At 46.5% G+C, this 18,300-nt stretch overlaps 3 protein-coding genes across 21 annotated transcripts in view; 1 reads left to right on the top strand and 2 right to left on the bottom strand.

Annotated features, from left to right (window-relative positions):
- NASP (nuclear autoantigenic sperm protein) overlaps positions 1-4,458 on the top strand; it is a 36,567-nt gene extending 32,109 nt beyond the window's left edge. For 2 of the 3 annotated variants that reach the window (XM_059042745.2, XM_059042738.2), the window contains 9 exons: positions 285-364; positions 759-844; positions 958-1,031; positions 1,883-2,071; positions 2,182-2,348; positions 2,746-2,802; positions 2,891-2,968; positions 3,648-3,776; positions 4,272-4,458. In XM_059042745.2, coding sequence (XP_058898728.1) covers positions 285-364; positions 759-844; positions 958-1,031; positions 1,883-2,071; positions 2,182-2,348; positions 2,746-2,802; positions 2,891-2,968; positions 3,648-3,776; positions 4,272-4,352 — 941 coding nt within the window. In that variant the 3' untranslated portion in view covers positions 4,353-4,458. The remainder of the gene's footprint in view (positions 1-284; positions 365-758; positions 845-957; positions 1,032-1,882; positions 2,072-2,181; positions 2,349-2,745; positions 2,803-2,890; positions 2,969-3,647; positions 3,777-4,271) is intronic. The other variant, XM_067008745.1, reaches the window with a different exon arrangement.
- A 1,882-nt stretch (positions 4,459-6,340) lies between these two features.
- Positions 6,341-10,146, bottom strand: CCDC17 (coiled-coil domain containing 17). The gene is made up of 13 exons (XM_067008754.1): positions 9,947-10,146; positions 9,790-9,864; positions 9,465-9,687; positions 9,214-9,376; positions 8,929-9,012; positions 8,722-8,840; positions 8,354-8,470; positions 7,973-8,121; positions 7,772-7,869; positions 7,414-7,617; positions 7,033-7,243; positions 6,855-6,965; positions 6,341-6,554 (listed from the first exon to the last, which is right to left on the bottom strand). Exons 1-13 carry the CDS (start codon positions 10,118-10,120, stop codon positions 6,417-6,419), a joined length of 1,866 nt encoding a protein of 621 aa, XP_066864855.1. The 5' UTR covers positions 10,121-10,146; the 3' UTR covers positions 6,341-6,416.
- Positions 10,147-11,909: 1,763 nt separating this feature from the next.
- GPBP1L1 (GC-rich promoter binding protein 1 like 1) overlaps positions 11,910-18,300 on the bottom strand; it is a 52,777-nt gene continuing 46,386 nt past the window's right edge. For 9 of the 17 annotated variants that reach the window (XM_059042964.2, XM_059042972.2, XM_067008773.1 and 6 more), the window contains 5 exons: positions 16,702-16,842; positions 16,076-16,234; positions 14,807-14,931; positions 13,827-13,929; positions 11,910-12,982 (listed from right to left, as the gene is read on the bottom strand). In XM_059042964.2, the coding sequence (XP_058898947.1) occupies positions 12,830-12,982; positions 13,827-13,929; positions 14,807-14,931; positions 16,076-16,234; positions 16,702-16,842 (681 nt within the window). In that variant the 3' untranslated portion in view covers positions 11,910-12,829. The remainder of the gene's footprint in view (positions 12,983-13,826; positions 13,930-14,806; positions 14,932-16,075; positions 16,235-16,701; positions 16,843-18,300) is intronic. The other 8 variants (XM_067008842.1, XM_067008864.1, XM_067008856.1 and 5 more) reach the window with 1 other exon arrangement.

The following is an 18,300-nucleotide window of genomic DNA, read 5'->3' as shown; positions in this document are numbered from 1 at the left end:
GAGCTTCTAAGCCCATGAATAAAAGTCAGCTTATCTGTTTTGATCTGAAGGGTCCAGGTTGACTTTTAGAAGAGAAACACATAGACACTATAAGATTATACAATCTAAGTCTGGATTAGACTTGAATTAGACTGTTAACCACTGGCTTTATTATTTATATCCAGTTCAGATGTTACACTGATTCGGCTTAGTCTCAGAATATAGGTTATTTGACAAATGTTTATTGGAATTTTTGACTTGTCAGATCCTTAGTATTCTCAATACTGAAGAATTTTTACTTGCAGAAACCGAGGGCTCAGAAGAGGAGGATAAAGAAAATGACAAGGCAGAAGAAACACCAAATGATTCACTTCTTGAAAACAAGGTGAATTATTTGTTCAGTATCATTGTCTACTTTCTTATTGTGGGACTTTGGTTTACTAGTATAGGCATGATTATTATAGGTAGCTGTTTCTTGGTTAGGGATTGGGGAACCTTTATTCATGCTGGAAATATACAGATCCTTTTGAACCCGGGGGTCCTGTCAGTTAGGACATGACCCAACATATCACTGCTATCACTGACACAAGGTGATATGGGGTAGACTTTGTAGGGGTCCATTCTGTAGGCTTAGGGAGAAAAATAAGAACTTTGAATCCCATATCAGTCTCTCCCCATCCCACGCCCCCAAGCTGTACTAAATTATACATTTAGATTTGTAATCAAATGATGCCTGTCTTGTACTTCTGCCTAATACTAATGATTTGGATATACTTCAGTCTCTTCAAGAAAATGAAGAAGAGGAGATTGGGAACCTAGAGCTTGCCTGGGATATGCTGGATTTAGCAAAAATCATTTTTAAAAGGTAAGACTCTTGGTGCTTCTAGGCTTAGGTTGGGAGCTTGGTGGTTGAAAACAGAAAGCAGTTAGGGTTCGACAGATGCTATTAAGGTTTCTGACCATCTTTCCTTCTTTTAGGCAAGACACAAAAGAAGCTCAGCTGTATGCTGCACAGGCACATCTTAAACTTGGAGAAGTTAGTGTTGAATCTGGTAATACATTTTCCATTTTACTCTCTTCTCTAACACATCCCTTGCCCCTGCCTTAATCTTCCACTAATTTCTTAAAATCCAGCTCAATTGATCATAAACTGTGGGCAATTAGCTTTAAAAGGACAGTAGGTTTTTTGGGTTCTCTATGGGTCCTAGAACAACGAACAGTCTTTTAAATGGTACTCTAACTGAAAGTCTCTTCGTAAGGTTGGTTTTACTTTTCCTTTTTGGCCGTATCGTGCAGCATGTGGGATCTTAGTTCCCCAGCCAGGGACTGAACCCGTGCCCCCTGCATTGGGAGTGCAGACTCCTAACCACTGGACTGCCAGGGAAGTCCTCAGTAGGGGTTTTGTTTGTTTGTTTGTTTAGTTTTTTAAAATTTATGGCTGCGTCGGGTCTTCCTTGCTGTGCACGGCTTTCTCTAGTTGGGGTGAGCGGGGGCCACTCTTCGTTGCGGTGCACAGCCTTCTCATTGCAGTGCCTTCTCTTGTTGTGGAGATTGGCTCTAGGCGCGGGGGCTACAGTAGTTGTGGCTCGCGGGTTCTAGAGCGCAGGCTCAGTAGTTGTGGTGCACGGGCTTAGTTGCTTCACAGCATGTGGGATCTTCCCGTACCAGGGCTCGAACCCCCGTGTCTCCTGCATTGGCAGGCGGATTCTTAACCACTGCACCACCAGGGAAGCACCTCAGTAGGTTTTTAAAAGTCATTTTGATGGTTTTTAGTCAAGGGTCCTGGAGATGCTGCAAAGAAAAATGAAATATAAGATGGGAGCACATTCCTGCAGCATGGTCTGAAATTTTAGAAGTACTATATATTAAATGTCCATTTGCTTGCTGTTTTTCTCTTCATTAGAGAATTATATCCAAGCTGTGGAGGAGTTCCAGGCTTGCCTAAACCTGCAGGAGCAGTACCTGGAAGCCCATGATCGGCTCCTTGCAGAGACCCACTACCAGCTGGGCTTGGCCTATGGGTACAACTCTCAGTATGATGAAGCAGTGGCACAGTTCAGCAAATCTATTGAAGTCATTGAGAAGAGAATGGGTGAGTAAGTTTCCACAATGATTTTGATGGATCCAGTATTGACAGTTTAAAAAAAAAAAAGGCTTCTTTTGTATTATCTATTACTGATCACTTCAGCCTGTTCTTCCTAGCTGTACTTAATGAGCATATGAAGGAGGCCGAAGGATCACCTACTGAATATGAGAAAGAAATTGAGGAGCTGAAGGAGCTGCTACCTGAAATTAGAGAGAAGATAGAAGATGCAAAGGAGTCCCAGCGTAGTGGGAATGTAGCTGAATTGGCTCTGAAAGCAACTCTGGTTCGTTTGGTTTCCTTTTAAAGTTTTGATAATAGTATATTCGATATTGTTGAAGGCCTTTTATCATGGTATTAGCATGCCATTTGCTTAGGAGTCTTATTTATGACTTGGTTTCCAGGGAGTTGGAGGTCAGAGGGAATGTGAGAACTCATATACTGTTCCTCTCAAATAGTAAATATTAATGCTTAAGACAATATGCTCTGGAGCCAGGCTGTGTGGGTTTGAATTCTATCTCAGCTACTTACTATGTGTGACCATGGATATGAGTAGAGGAGGTGAGTGATGTTGCTACTATATGGTGACCACTAGTATTTGAGGTCTTAAACAGTTGCTTGTAAGTGGGTGACCTGGTGGGCTCTATCCTGGGACCCACTTGGGTTTGTCATCTCTCACACAGGTGGAGAGCTCTACTTCAGGTTTCACTCCTAGTGGAGGAGGCTCTTCAGTCTCCATGGTGGGTATTCAGGTGGTTTTTGTCACTTAATATTAGACCTCAGTGTTTGTCTAGGAGTACATTGCGAACAAAGGTTTTTTATTGCCAGATCGCCTGTAGAAAGCCAACAGATGGTGCTTCCTCATCAAATTGTGTGACTGATATTTCTCACCTTGTCAGAAAGAAGGTAAATCTATATGTAGTCATTTCTTTTCTGTCTTCTTCTCACTCTGCTGTTTTTTTTTTTCCCTCCAAATGATACATGAGGACTATCTTTCCTATAAACACCCCTCATACTAGGTACAATAAGACATTCGTTTTGCAAAAATGGGCGAGGATTTGAATGAAGATCGGTCTTGACTGAATATGTCTTCTAGCAAAACTTTCCTGCTTTTTAGCCCAAGGGCTATCAGGAAAGGTGATGAGGTGGACTGGTCAGATCAGCCCATCTTAGGAAGCTGGCAGGTTTACAGTAGTCATTCAGCAGCAGATCTCTTGATACTTAAACTTGTGTGAGTCTGCCTTCTTCCTGTTGCAGTAATTTTTTTCTCTTGTGGAGGAGCCTGAACTCTTTGTTTCCTGACTCAAATGTAGGAATTCAAATTTGTGGGTTGGTTACTGTTCAGATCTATTCCTCATCCCCACCCCACTCTTCCATTAGGGAGGCTGAATTGGTATGTTTGGGCAGACCGACCTCTTTCTGCGGAGGACAGGTTGTGGCTGGGGAGACCCTTAGAGCCGTGAATCCTGGTGTTGGGATCTTTGCACCATAGGGAAGAGGGGAGCGTTAAGGAATTGTTTTACACCTGTCCTTTTGGAAACATTAAGCACACTTGTGAAACCTTCGCAATTAATTATATCTTTAGAGAAAACCGGAGGAAGAGAGCCCCCGGAAAGATGATGCAAAGAAAGCCAAACAAGAGCCGGAGGTGAATGGAGGCAGTGGGGATGCTATCTCCAGTGGAACTGAAGTTTCGGAAAACATGGAGGAGGAGGTGGGCAGTTAAGCAGGGTTTGGACACTTGCCTCATTTCCCCTTGTTCTCAGGGCCTGGGGAAACCAGTCCTCCTAAGTGCATGTTCCCCAACTTGAGCCTATTTGGATTACTTGAGTGCAACCCTCATAAAAACAGAGGTCATATAGGAAACAATTTGGTTACAAAATATAGGACATCTCATTGACAAATGGAACCTATATACATACCACCAGTCCCACTCTAATGAATGTATGAGAAGACACTTAATTGGCAAGACCATTCAGTCTTTTTTTGCTCCTCTTTCTACTATATGAACACTGGCTCTGTCAGCCCTATTACAGAGAATTTAGGAGATGGCCTTATACCTTGTGGTCATTGCCCTTTTAGTGTAGAGAGCAAAGCAGAATTTAAGGGACCTGTGTTTATTTCCTCTGACTGAGGCCTGCTCAGTTGTGTAAGAAAGAATGGCTTAAAGTAGGGTCACTTATGCCCAGGCTCCCTGTTTATCTTCCAGGCTGAGAATCAGGCTGAAAGCCGGGCAGCAGTGGAGGGGACAGTGGAGGCTGGAGCTACAGTTGAAAGCACTGCATGTTAAGAGAGGGAGCAGAGCCTTCCTCCCAATGGAAAGTTTTTGTATATAATGTATTTTTTCACTTTTGGGGGATTCTTTTTGTATAACTTCAATAAAGATTGTAAGCAAAGGTTGAGGCTTTGATGATTTTTTTTTTTTTTTCCTTAAATATTGGCTAAATGTGTGCCTTGGAGCACTCCGGGTTTTATATGGTGGCCAAAGGTTTTTGTGGGGTTTATTTTCCTCCTCTGTACCGATCTCTGTGTTGGAAGTTCTAATCCAGATTCCTGTCTGTCTAATGTGGAGGTGGTGAAATCAAGTGTGGCTGTAGGCCCTTATCTTCCAATGGTGCTATATTTTTTCCATCCTAAATCCTCTGAACCCAGCTGTCTTGTGAACTTTGAATGGTGCTCTCCCTGGACAGGGGCTATAAAAAACAAGACTTGGTAAAGATCTTGCTCTTCGGTGCTGATACTGTTTGATGGACTTTGACTGTGAACTGATAACTTCTAAGCTAGGCCTTAGGTGGCACCTGTCTTATCCATCTTGTCTCCAACTGGGGCCATAATCCTGTCCTGGAAAAAAGAACTGAAGAAAACTTGGGGCTGGGGAGCGGGGAGTGATCCTTGAGGAAACTGGTGTACTAATTGTAGAAAATTGAGCTTTCTGGTTTGAAAGTGACTAAGGGACTGACTGACTGATGGACACTCTGGATGTGGTTGGAAGAAGGAATCTGTGGGGAGAACTGGCTGGTTGAGTTATATTTGTTATAACAGAAAATATCAACAGTTGGAATTGTTACCTGTCCACAGTTTTGACTTCTTAAATAAAGATGCTAAAAAGCTCTTGGTCTCTGGACTTGTGTTTAAAGATCTTAGAGTGGGATTCTGGGCTGCCTGGAGCATTTCAGTGGGATGTGGGGTTGAAAGGTGGATGATGGCTCAGCAATTCTGGCTGCCCACTGTAAGGGTGCTGGTGCTTAGGGCACTGTTACTAAAGCCATCCCATTGGGCCCTCGCTGATGTCCAGGGTTCAGGGCTAATGTGAGACTCAGCTGCCTCTGACCTGACCTTTAAGAAATTGCTGTACACCAGGCAGTATTTGGATCTGAATTCAAAACAGTGCCTGCCCTCTACTACCTAAGGGGTTTAGTATTTCCAGCATTCATAGGGCTACTTTGCTGCACTGTACAGACAGCAGGTTAGAACCTGCAGTTTGAATATCCAATGTTGGAGGCAGAGGGAGCTCTTGACTACCAGGCCTTTGACCTGTGGCTGACACTGGGGTCTGGGGCCACACCCAGTATAACAATTCAGGTTTCACTTGTGACCATCCCTGCCGCCAACTTGGGAGGAACTTGACTGGGTTGTCTTTCTGTAAGTATATACAGCTACAGGAGCTCCCTGTTTCATGGTGACCTTGAGAACCTGGAAGGCTTTCTGGACGATATCCTGAAGAAGCTTGGATTTGGATAAAGAAGTGGGTGGTAAGACTAGCTTTAGCAAAAAAAAAAACAGGTGGGAATGAGTTCAAGTTCCTTTAGCTGGATGAAAGACTATCTCCAAGTCACCTTTCAGAGAATTTTCTTATATGCCAGGCAATACTGTAAATACCTGACATATCTGTTTAATCCTCACATCAATCTTTTTTACAGGATAATAAGAAAGGCCAAGTACTTGTGGAAGGTGGCAGAGCTGTGATTGGAGCTCATGTTATGTGTTCACATCTGTATTTGCTTCCAGACCCTCTGTCAGAACACAGAGTAGTAAAGCTGCAGATGGGAGAACAGGCCTCAGTCTAGGCCCCAGTCCTGTGCCTGTGAAGCTACTCATACGCCCGTTCTTCTGGACTCAAAGCCAGTCGGGGGGGCTTCCCTGGTGGCGCAGTGGTTGAGGGTCCGCCTGCCGATGCAGGGGACACGGGTTCGTGCCCCGGTCCGGGAGGTTCCCACGTGCTGTGGAGCAGCTGGGCCCATGGGCCATGACCGCTGAGCCTGCGTGTCCAGAGCCTGTGCTCCACAACGGGAGAGGCCACAGCAGTGAGAGGCCCGCGTACCACACACACACAAAAAAAGCCAGTGGGGGTGGGTCAGAGCTGTGCTGAGGGCCCAAACCCTCCTCTCTGTGCTTGACTCTGCCACTGGTGGGGGTCTTCAGGAGGAGGGGGGTCAACAAAGCCGGCTGTTGGGGCCAGGGAGCTGGCCTCCAGTGAAGATGAGTTGGGCACCTGTGGAACAAGAAGGTAGATCTTTAGCAAAAGGTTTATGTAGAGGTTAACAGCACAGGTTCTGGCATCAGACCACCTTGGAGTCAACTGCTTACTGTGAACCAAGTTAACCTTGTGCTCTGATTTTCTTATTTGTTTACACAGTAGTACATACCTAATAGGATATGTGAGGGTCACATGAGTTAATTCACAGAAAACATTTCGTAGTGGGTTGGCACATACATAGTGGTCAACAAATGTTGGTTATTTTAACCACATCAGCCACACCTGTGGGGTCCCCAGCTATAGTTGGGCCCTCACCAGAGGTGGGTACTGGTACTCGTGGGCACTTGATGGATTGATCTCTGCCAGTGTCTGGACATCTGCATCTCTTGCATTCACCAGCCTCAGAAAGAGCTCGGCCTGACCTACCTGGGAAGAGGTGAAATGGTACTGCATCTGTACCGTGGAGGACCCAGTCCCCATCCTCCACACTCACCTGGGGAATCCCATTCAGCTGCCCAAAGCTAAGGCTGGGGTCCAGAGGAAGGGTCCGAAGTGGGAGACGCCAACGACCACTCAGCACCCTCTGATCCCGGTCAAATAGCACCAGTGAGGCCCAGGCTTTTGGCAGTGGTGCCTTAGCCCATGCCAGCCCCTGCCAGGCCTGCAGCTCACAGACCAAGGATACTGATGATGAGGGTGGTAGTCTAGAGCAACCAAAAACGGGTGTCAGGAGCCAGAAGTGGCTCTGCTCTCGTTCTAGGACTTGGCCCTCAGGGCCAGTGGCCCTGTATACAGATGAGAAAATGTGGCAGAATGAGGGACAAGCCTCAGTTGCAGCAAAAAGCACCAACACCATAAATCCCCACCTACTGACCTGGGTATAGGCTGCCTGCTGGCAAGGATGGCACAGTTGCCCATGGGCCCAGGAGCTGGAGGTGGGGGCAAGCAAAGGGCTGGGGGCAACGCTGTGGTCCCTCCTGTATCCTGTCCATCTCGGGCCAAGCCAGTCATTAGTTGCACCCAAATCCAAGAAGCCTCAAGGCCCCGCAGGAAGTCATAGAAAATGACAAGGCCAGCCCTAGGAAACACAGGCCTCAAGTGCACGCACACACAAGTCCTCCTCTCACCCTCCCAACCCCCAGCCAGTCCCCCCACCCTAGCTGGCCCTAGTGGGTCTCCTTATCCAGCAGTGGTGACCAAGTCACAGAGGATGTTGAGGGAGCAGGCCTCACCCAGGGTCATAGGGTGCAGAGCCCAGAACGTCAGTTGTGGGCAGGAGGAAGTGTGGATCCAGGCCCAGGTTCCTGGTCATGGTTCCAGGAAGCTGCGACTGCAGGGGAAGAGTCAATTCCTCCAGAAAGCCTCCTAGGTGCTCAATGCTCCCCCAACTGCACAGAGCAGAACTGCCCCTGTCCCAGCCCCTGGGTGCTCACAGCCTTTTCAGCGCCACCCAAGAATAGGACGCCTGTGGAGTGCGGAAGCGGCGGAAGCGGGGGAGCCACTGGAGTCGGGAGGCTTGGGGGATCTTCCCTCCTTCTCAGGCGTGGGCTGGGATGGGCCACAAGTCTCGGCTCCCTGTGCCCTAGGTGCAGGGGAAGAGTAGGGCGCCCTTGAGCAGGACACAGTAAGTAACTGGGCTGAGGTACCCCTCCCCCAAGAGCCAAACCCATACGGACACCTGGAGATCGTCATGGACACGGACTGATGGGTCTCAGACACAGGTCTTATTCCCCGTGCATGGTGCCTCTAACCCCGTCCCCTGAGCCTGGCCTGCTGGGGAGGGCTAGGCGGGGGGGAATTGGGTGCTCACTGACCCCAGGGCACCTGGCCTGCACCCCTCTGCATCTGCAAAGCCAGGATTTCTGCCTCCAGGCGCCGATTTTCAGCCTCCACTGCTAGAAGCTCCTGGAATGCGGCACCTGCCTGTCTTCCTGCGATTGAACAAGTCTGACCTGTCACCTCTGACAGCTGGTGACCGGCTGCTCTGAGCAGCTCTCCAGCCTTAGGACTCTCTGGACAAGCCTGGACTTGTCGGCTAACATTCCAGGCAGGCACCCCCGCAAAGATAGATGTTCTACCTTGGGTTTTTGCTCAAGTGGTTCCCAAGCCAAAGACGTCCTCCCTCATCGCCCTTTTCTCTCCCCAGGGCTAAGGCCCTCCTGGCTGGCCCTCTCATGTTCACCCCTGCGAGTCCGCGACCGCCGAAGCTCCAGAGCTGACGCCTCCACTTGTAACTGCCATATCCAGCCCAGAACGCCAGTGTCCCGGCCCCCGCCTCGAATGTAGGCCTCACGCAGGGCCCTAGGGAGTAGGGGACAAGAAGGCAGAGGCGTTTTTCCAGGATCGATCAGCGCTTTGCCCCGTGCCCGCCTCGGGGCCCGGATCTTACCCGATCTCCGCAGCCAGAGTCCCTGGGTTTGCCTGTAGCCCCGGACCACAGAGTTCTGCCTCTCGTAAGGCGTTCAGCCGGGTCCTGGGGTGGAGGACGGCCGGCGCGGGGGCGGAATCAAGGACCCAGACCCCGGGCCTCCGGCAGCACCGCCCCTTCCCGACCTCACTCGCACGGCCTTCCCGCCGAGTCCGGGCGCGTACCTCGCGCGTCCAGCCGGGCCAGGCCCCGCCCCCCCGCCAGCCAGTGACTCGGAGCTACCGGGATCCGGCTCGTCGGCCTCACCCGGGGTTGGCCTGTAGCTGCTGAACGTGCGCCCCTAACTCCTCTAGAGCACCCCGCGTTCGCCCGGCCTCTGCCCGGAGTTCTCGAAGCTCCCGCTCCAGGCTGAATATGCGTGATTTCCCGTCCCGGGTCCAAGTCAAACCTTGGAGTTGCCGGCTCAGTTCTGAGGGGGTAAGAGATCAAATCAGAACGGGTCGGGCGATCTCAGGCCAAGGGGGAGGGTGGGCCCTAGTCCTCCTCTTTTCCCTTACCCTCGCCGCGTCGCTCCAGGGCACAGCTCTGTGCCTTGGTCTCTGCCAAGCGCCTTGCGTGAGTCCGGTGCAGCGCCCACAGCCGCTCGCTGGGGCTCCCAGCAGCCTCGTAGTTGGGACCCTGAGTCGGTGCCGCTGACCGCCTCCAGGGCCCCTGTGACCCGCTGGGGACCTCTGTTATGCTGGGTCGCATTTCCTGCAGATACAGCCGCAGCCGCTGCACCTGGAGGTTAACAGTAACCCGCAATCTCTATGTTGGGGTTATCTGACCCACGCGTGATCTGTAGGCTTTGGGGGGATGCTCAGTGGGGAAATCCAGGTGTACCTCATCTGTTAGCCTCTTCAGAGCCGATTTGTTGGCCTCCTGGTCTGGGAGGCCCTGGTGTTCTTGGGGCACAACCTGGGTACAGGGTATGGGGTGAGGAATCCCCTGAGAGTTAGTCACTTCAGTACCCTCTCATAGCCATGAAGGAGACCCTTACCCTGGGTACACGTGGTTCAGTGGCTATTGGGGGCTGTTCTCCAACTGTCAGCTCCCGGGGCTGACGGCCAATGCAGAAGCGCTGAGTGTGGGTGGCCAGCAGGGCCCAGGAACGGAAAACCATGTCACAGGACCCACAGGGCAGGAGCCCTGGCTCCCCGGAGTGGGAGGCCATGGGATGGGACTCCTTTCCTGATACCAGCCAAGACCTGCAGAAGACAGGACAGAGGGGCAGGGGAAAGGCAAAGGAAGATGAAACAGCCAGAGGCAGAGAGGAAAGGCCAGGTTTACCGGTCAAGTTTATGTTTGGGGAGGAGCTAAAGTTCCCTGGGCAACAACCTCAGGTCTGGGCAGGTCTGGAGAGTGAGCGGGAAGGGTTGGTCACCTTAGGGAGGAGCCCCTGGCTTGAAAAAGATGTCATAAAATCTGTTCCACCTCATTGCATGAGAATGGGCAAGTCTCTAAACACCACACCTTGGTTTTCTTGCCTATATTAGTAAAGGGGAACAAAGAGCTGCCTCCTAAACTAGCTGAGCCCATATCACATACTCCGTCTTGGTTATTTAATAGCCTCTGGCAGGGAAGAGTCATCTTGTTCGTTCTAGTTTTGCCCAAGTGGATGTAACCCAAGTTAGTGTCATTCTCCATTCCAAGGAATACCTGAGAGAGGAGGTATTCTGCCTGGAAACCATGTCTTTCCCGTAGACTAAAAGCTTTTCCTTGCAGGTGCCTCTCTGGAAGTAACATCTTTTGCATAACCAAGTGACACCAAGGCTCCCTAACTCCTAGTTCCTGCCCCTAGGCGCCGCCCTGCCCCCTCCCCCCAATATAATCAACACAGCCGAAGGAATGAAAGTTCTGGGAGAACACAATGAATCAGAAGAGGGAATCAAATACAGAAAGGTACCTCTTCACTCAGGACTAGCCAGGGGCTACACAGGCCCCATTCCTGCTGACCAGATTTCCCTGCCCCCCCCCCCCCAATATATGAATCCAACAGAGGTAGGAGCTCTGACCTAGCCCCATGTTTCTAAACAAGGCAGGTAGTGGTGCTCCTGCTCCCAGGTATGTAAGGCCAAGCTATGACTAGCAGCAGGTTACAAAGTGTTTCAAAGTATGTAATCTCAATTGTCCAGCTCAATTCCAAGTGTTAAAGAGGTACAGTTTTAGAAGTTTGTTCTGAGAAGGCTATTAAGTGGCAAAGCCGAAGGCCAAACATACAGGATATCTCTGTCAACCTACATCTCATTTCCAATTTATAGTTCATTTTATAGTATTTCATTGATCCTATGATGCACATTTTTTCATATTTTAACACTGAAATCAGGATTCACAATTAATGGAGTGTCATAACTGGCAAGTTTTCTTATTAGTACATAAATTATCTTAAAATAGATATACTCAATTAAATGATATAGTTCTTTCTGTTCTATCTCAACCACCATTTCCACAGTTCACATGTGGAATGCTTGCTTATACTACTAGCAGGAGAGACTACAGTATGTTATGGCACATAAGATCTCTGCCCTCCTAGCCTTTAGAATCTAGCAATTACCATGCTGGTTTCTCTACCTCTAGTCTCTACCCCTTCTGGAGCCTACACTACAAGTTAGTTTTACCCTTCTAACAAGTGGTCAGGCCTGTTATTCCTTTGCTTGTCCCCCATTAGAGCATGATCTCGGGCCTCTATATCCACTAGGGACCATGTGCTGTAGGGCTGGCCGAAGAGTGCCAGTGTCAGTATCTGTTGTTTAGTTTAACTTCTAATTGTCCATCAGATCTTGGCCTAAGGTTCCATTTTTTTATGTAACCCTACTGAGCTGGGTGCTCCTTGCATTCCCAGGGCCTTGCACAATGCCCAGGACACCCTATTTAGAAGAAAAATTGAGGCACAGACTTCCTTAAAATAGGCACACTGGTAAATACATGGGTAGTGAAAAACAGTTTCAGAAAGGAAACTTGGGTTTCTGATTTTATTACTGGTAGTTTATTGCACAGGTTTTTCTGCATCAAAAACATATCTGCTAAAAGGAGAAACAGGTGTGTCTGAATTCAGATTTCCCTCAGACCTCTAAAAGTAGTATTTCCCCTAAAAAAGAATCCACTCATCTAATTTTAAAGAAAATATACTTCTTACACAAGACAATCCAAACTGATGCAAAATATTTATTCCAAGTTAGTTATTTTATGCAGTAGTTTTCCCCCTCAACAGACTTGTGATAACCACATCTTTTAAATCTGTAAATAATGTTATCAAAATAATCTTAATCTTTGAAATCTCACAAAAATGTATATTTTACAATCCACCCTGAATATCAAGGCTGCAAGAATAACACATTTCCTATATCCAAATATTTTACAGCTGTACCCAGAAAGAAAAAAAAAAGTGAAAAAACCATATATGCTGGGTTAAGGGCTAATGTTACCCGAGCAGCCAGAAATAAAATAAAATATCCAAATTATTAGCATTAATTTAATACAATTATAAATTCAATAGTCACTTTGTCATTGACAATGATTGCTTGAGCACAGGGGTGAGTGCCCCAAGGGCAGGTAGTAGAAGCTGCTGCTGCAGACCAGTGTCTCCTCTCTGCCCTGCCAGCTCCCACCTGTGCATTGCCCCAAATATACTGTGTGTATGTGTGTGTGTTTTAAAAATCTTTCCCACCACACGAAGTTCTATTAAGCAGATAACAAACAGGGAAGAACAACAACAAAAGCTAAACAAGCCAATCGCTCTCTTTCTCTTTGGGATATGATTATTTCCCTTGTGCATGAAGTATTCAACAACATAAGAAAAGGAAAAGAACGATTTCTTCTGTATAGCCCCTAAACACACAAGCTGAGTTTACTGGGTCAGATTTAACAGTAAGCATTTATATGCCTACTTCCAGGCATCGTCATCAGATGTTTCACTGCTACTTGTTTCCGTTTCTGAGTCCTCAAACTCTGCTTTACAAGTGTTTCTCCAAGGGGAGAATAGGCTAGAACTTCGGCTCTGCAAGAAGCCATTCTTCCCAAAGCCATTTCTTCTCAGCTGTGGTTGGCATGGGACAGAAAGAAAAAGACAACCATCAGTAACTACACTGGCCCATGGGACCTGGGAAAGGCCAGGCCTCAATTCAATTCTAGGCAGAATGTAGAGGGGACCCTTCTAAGAGACTGAAGATTTCTTATAGCAGTGCTTTTCAAACTGTAATGTGCCAATGAATCACCTAAGGATCTCTTTAAAATGCAGACTGATTCAATATGTCTGGGGTACAGTTTGAGATTTCCTATTTCGACAAGTTCTCAGGTGATGACAATGACAGGGGAACAGAGTTCTGAGTAGCAAAATCTTTATGTCAACCTATACTTTATAGGATTTTAACATCATTGTTATTTATGCTTTAAATATATACTACCTGAACGTAAGTTTCATGAAGTTTGTAGAGACCTGGCAGTGTTTTACTCAGAAAGAATCTAGGCATTTGTTGAAGAAATTCAGATAGGCTATTTGGCTTCCTGGCTCTGGCTACAGTACCAGAGGTAAACCACAGCACTGGAAGCAGAGGGTTAGCCTGCTTAGCCAGAGACCAAGGGCTCAGCCCATAACCTTGGGAATATAGCCTTGTGGTTCTGATAAGAAGTTAGAGCTTCCAGGATGAAATAACATACTGCTTTCTGAAATCTGCTAACTACTGACCTGGTTTTTGTGTCTACCACTGGCCTGGGCAGAATGAGATGCTCCTCCAGATTTCTACAATGGCAACTTATTAGGTAACTTTTCTTTTTCAAGGTCTTTCTCACACCCTAAACTGGGGCTTCCTAAGGGCAATGATTGTCCTAACTCCTTTCTCTCCTAGTCATTAACTGGTCTCCAGCAAAAGTTTATGACATACCTCCTCTGTCTTCATGTGGAACTCTTTGAGCTCATCCTCTGTAAGGGGAAGGCAATTCTCATCATTTTCAGGATACTCCTGCCATCCCATTGCTTTCAATAACCTGGTGAAAGCAGGTCAGGAAAAGAAAATATACCTTTAAGTGAGAAGTCCACAACTTTCCAGCCCAGGGGCAATGGTACCCACTTAGATGTTAGAGAAGAAACTTGGGTTTTTCTTTTCTTCTCAGTGGGATAAGCTTTAATTATGACTACTTAGGTGCTTGGAATTAGATGGAGGATCTCCGCAGTTGCTCTTTGGAGAGCATAAGAGCTATAGAGAAGGGACGGTAGAAGTAGCAGTATAGAGTCAAACTATCCCACAGAAGAAACAGAAGAAATCTCACTTTGTCTCCTGTGAGCAAATTAGCACATAGCCACATGTACCTAAGTTCTCTTTTAATTTCATGGCATTATGGACTCCATAACCTTGTGATCTTGTTGACTCCTTTTAAAGTTCCTCTGCACAGGAGTCCCTTTTCAGGAAGGTACTTGGCAGGCCCCATCTGCCATCCAGTTGCCCACACAGCTTGGCTGGCTCTGTGTTCAAAGCCCTCATTTAAACAACAAGTTCCATTACCTTCAGGCCTCATGAATCCCAAGGCCCCTTAAAGGGGTCTTGTGGTAACTGCTCACTGGGGCCAAGGGGCCACCACAACAGCACCAGGAAACAGGTCTCACCCCACCCCACCCCTTCCAACTGGAGCCGTAAACTGAGTCTGAAACTAAACTACAAGAAAGCTTGGAGAGGAGGGTGTGAAAACGCTAGCTGAGTCTGTAAAGGCATACCCAGTGGGCAACAGGCCAACCCGTGGCACACAGAGAGAACAAGGTGTGGTGCTGGGGGCACTTCTCTCCGTACTGGACTCTGAAATGTCTTAAGTATGCTGAAACTCCTTGTAGGCCATACACAGCATGCCTTGTGATCTGATCCTCACTTACCTGTGCTCTGCTTCCAAAGAGTGAGAGAGGACCTCCCCTTCATCTTCTATGGGGAGAGCAAGACCATTCTGATGACAGCCTTCCTCTCCATTTTCTTTTGGTTCAGGTGTGCTGTTGTCCTCTGACTGCAATAAGGAAAGGAAGGACATATTTGGTTTAGTACTCCTTTGGGGCAAGATAAGCAATCTAAGAGATTAAGAAGTCAGAACCCAGGAAAATGCTTTCTAGAAGAAGATAACAGCCAATAGGTTTTTCCCACTTAAAAACGAGAACTTGCTCACCTTGCTAATAAGATTTCCAAAGGATACTAACTGGCTACCATCTTAACTTCAGGTTATGACAACTGTGGCAGAAGCTACTAGATGCCTATGCAATATCAATTTTCTATTCTTCCTTACTGATTTGGACTAAGGAACCAATGCGCTCAGCTTTTAAAAAGTTCACTTTCCTAGGCTCCCTTGCAGCTAGGAGTGGCTATTTGACAGTTGGCCAATAAAATGGAAGTGGAAATTGCAGGGGTGGCTTTTAAGAAAGCATTTAAAAAGGGGACAGACATCCCTTTTCAGGTTTTTGGCTCTGTCCTTTCCCTAACTAGAATGTGGATGGGAGCACAACTACCCTAGTTCCAAGGCGACCAAAACTTACAAGTTTCCTGATAATACGAATGAGCTGCCATTACCCTCTTGGACAGGGAACTCTAACCTTCCTGTTGCAGGACACCAAAAAGAAACCCTCTTGTTTTACGGTTCTGTTTGTCAGATTTTCTTACATTAGAATTAAATATAATCCTTAAAGGGACTTCCCTGGTGGTCCAGTGGGTAAGACTCTGTGCTCCCAATGCAGGGGGCCCGGGTTCAATCCCCAGTCAGGGAACTAGATCTTGCATGCATGCTGCAACTAAGAGTTTGCATGCCACAACTAAGACCCGGAGCAGCATGAATGAATGAATATTTATAAATAAATAAATAATCAATCCATCCTTTAAAAAGCTTCTATAATTTACCAACATCTTACCAACTTCAATGCAAGGCGTAAGCAGTGCTGCCCTGTTTAAGAGCACTAAGTCCCAAGGCAGCTATCATTGAAATGAGCCCTAATTTGAAATATGCTGAACAAAGAACTGAACTCACTTTATCACAGACTGTTACTCCTCCAGACAAATCTCTGTCATTTAAAAAATGTACCACATCTTTCTCCCTTAAGAACAAAAAGTACATGTATAACATAGAAAAACACTTATGTTGCCCCAGAAAAACCCTTTGCTCGTACATCCTCCAGCTTCTCACAGTCTCTGCTCTCTGAGAAGTCTCCATTCCGGTCATCCTTCAGAGTCTTCAAGAACTCACTCTTCCTGTCAGTAGTTCGGCGGGTCAACTTGGTCAGACGAGAGGAGCTGATCTCAATAGGAGGAGTGGTGCTGGCGGGGCTCTGGGCAAATACCACAAATAGGTTGCTCTTGACAGCAAAGAGTAAGTACTGGGATTCTCTAGGTCACTTCTACATGGTACTGCTTTCCAGAATCTGGTAGCCTATTTATTACTCTTTTACCAAAAAAAACCCCCTATCCTTTTCATTTAAATAGACTTCAGCTCTGCAGAGTTCTAACAGTTAAAACCAGATGGTTTAAATAGCACCTCTCCGATCTTTCTCCAGACACCAGCGTAACTCCAGTCAAAACACAGGCGAACCCTGGTTTACCAAAGGGCAATGACCCCACCCAGCTGCTGCCCATCTTTGGATGCTAATGGGAATCACCAGTAAAAAAATGACTTTGAGCTAAGCATAACTACAAAGGAAATGGAGTTAGAGCTGTACATGTCACAACACTTACCTCAGTTTAAGTAAATGGGAAATGGCAACTTTAGAAAAGGCTGCTTAGCTTTATTCTCACTCACCTCTTTGGGAGAGCTTAAAACTATACCACCAGCCAGTACTACTGGTTTGGTAACAGAGATTGGACTGGTAAAAGCAGACTCCCGGCTAGAGGAAAGGGATCCTGATTTGTGCTCCATTCTGTTAGCTTTCCAAGCACTGGGCTACATGGGAAGAAAGAACAAATCAGTCAGAACAGCATGCAGACAGAAGCTCAGCCTGTAAGATCATAAAGAGTGAAATGTTATGTGCGAACATGAATTCCAAGAGTTCACCTGTCTCAACACGATTGGGAGGTATATAACCTTGAAGGAAAAAGGCAGACAGGAACCAGAAAAGCCATGGGATATTAACAGGTATTTCTCAAAAACAGAGCCCTGGTCCAATAAGCCTGGGAGATGCTAGGCTGAATATAGTTCGACAATAGGTTTCTTTTACTGTGCTGTTTCTCAAAGTACTAAACTATATATGTGAATTGAGAGGCAGATATACTACACAGCATTTTCTAAACTTATTTGACCCCCCCAAATGTTTTCTTTTATAGTGTGCTGTTTGTTAACCTCTGATGTAATCCAGACAACCCCCCACCCCTGCCTCCAAAGAGCACATCAGAAAAATGATGTTTTCTAGGAACACTGATGGCAGGAGGCTAGTTACAGGCCAGGGTGGGCAATATAAATGGCTGGACAATCCTGGTTTAGTCCAGAGGCCCTTCTTTTGCTCGGCCTTGTGGGGTCTGGGCCCATTCTGTCACTCTGGCCCTGTCCACAACTATGATGGCAGCATAGTGTAGATGGAATACTCCATTTTTCCTGAGTCAATCACTCTTGTCTGAGGCACATCAATGGAGTGAGGCTAAAGAAAGTAAAAAAATCTGTTTTTCCAAAATCAAACAATTAGAACAAAGAGATCTCTAGGACAAAGGAAGGGTCTGAGTGAAAAGGATTTCTTTCTTGTATTAAAGAAGATACTATAGGCTAAAGAAAGGAATAAACTTAACAGAGTTATCTACTATGTACCAGATGTTTGATCTATTTTATTTAATCCTTAACCCAATCAGTATAATTATGTCAAATTTTTATAGAGAATTACACTGACATTAAGAAAGTTATGTAATTCGTCCAAGGTTACTCAACTAGGATACAATACTGTTTTCCACAATGCCTCCAAAAAGAGCATGCCAGCAGATAAAAGAGACAACGACCTAACTGGAATGGAAATTAATTTTTTTCTTGCACTGATGAAAATCTAAAGATGGCTGCTTATTCAGGCTAAATATCAAAGACAATAGTTTCCTAGAGTTGCACAGGGTCACCAGATGCCTTGTCTTTCTTTTAATATTGCCACCTCAGGGCACAGAAACAGGTGAGTGTCTGCCACAGTAGTATGACAGTTTTACCAGGCAGTGTTACGTGCAACAGGATACTGACATCTCTGTCCAACTTTATTCCAACTTAATTTTCAGTAATTCAAACACTATATTATATAGTGTTTGGATGCTCACTAGAGAAAACCATTGTGCCCTGTACCCCCTTTATTAGAGGAATTATATAGAAATCCACTAAGGTAAGGCACAAACTATTATGTATAAAATAAGCTACAAGGATATATTGTACAACAGG

Source organism: Kogia breviceps, chromosome 1 (genome assembly GCF_026419965.1).
Source record: "Kogia breviceps isolate mKogBre1 chromosome 1, mKogBre1 haplotype 1, whole genome shotgun sequence".
Classification (NCBI taxonomy): domain Eukaryota; kingdom Metazoa; phylum Chordata; class Mammalia; order Artiodactyla; family Physeteridae; genus Kogia; species Kogia breviceps.
The sequence above is the reverse complement of the archived record's forward strand: the minus strand, read 5'-3'. Positions and strand labels throughout refer to the sequence as shown.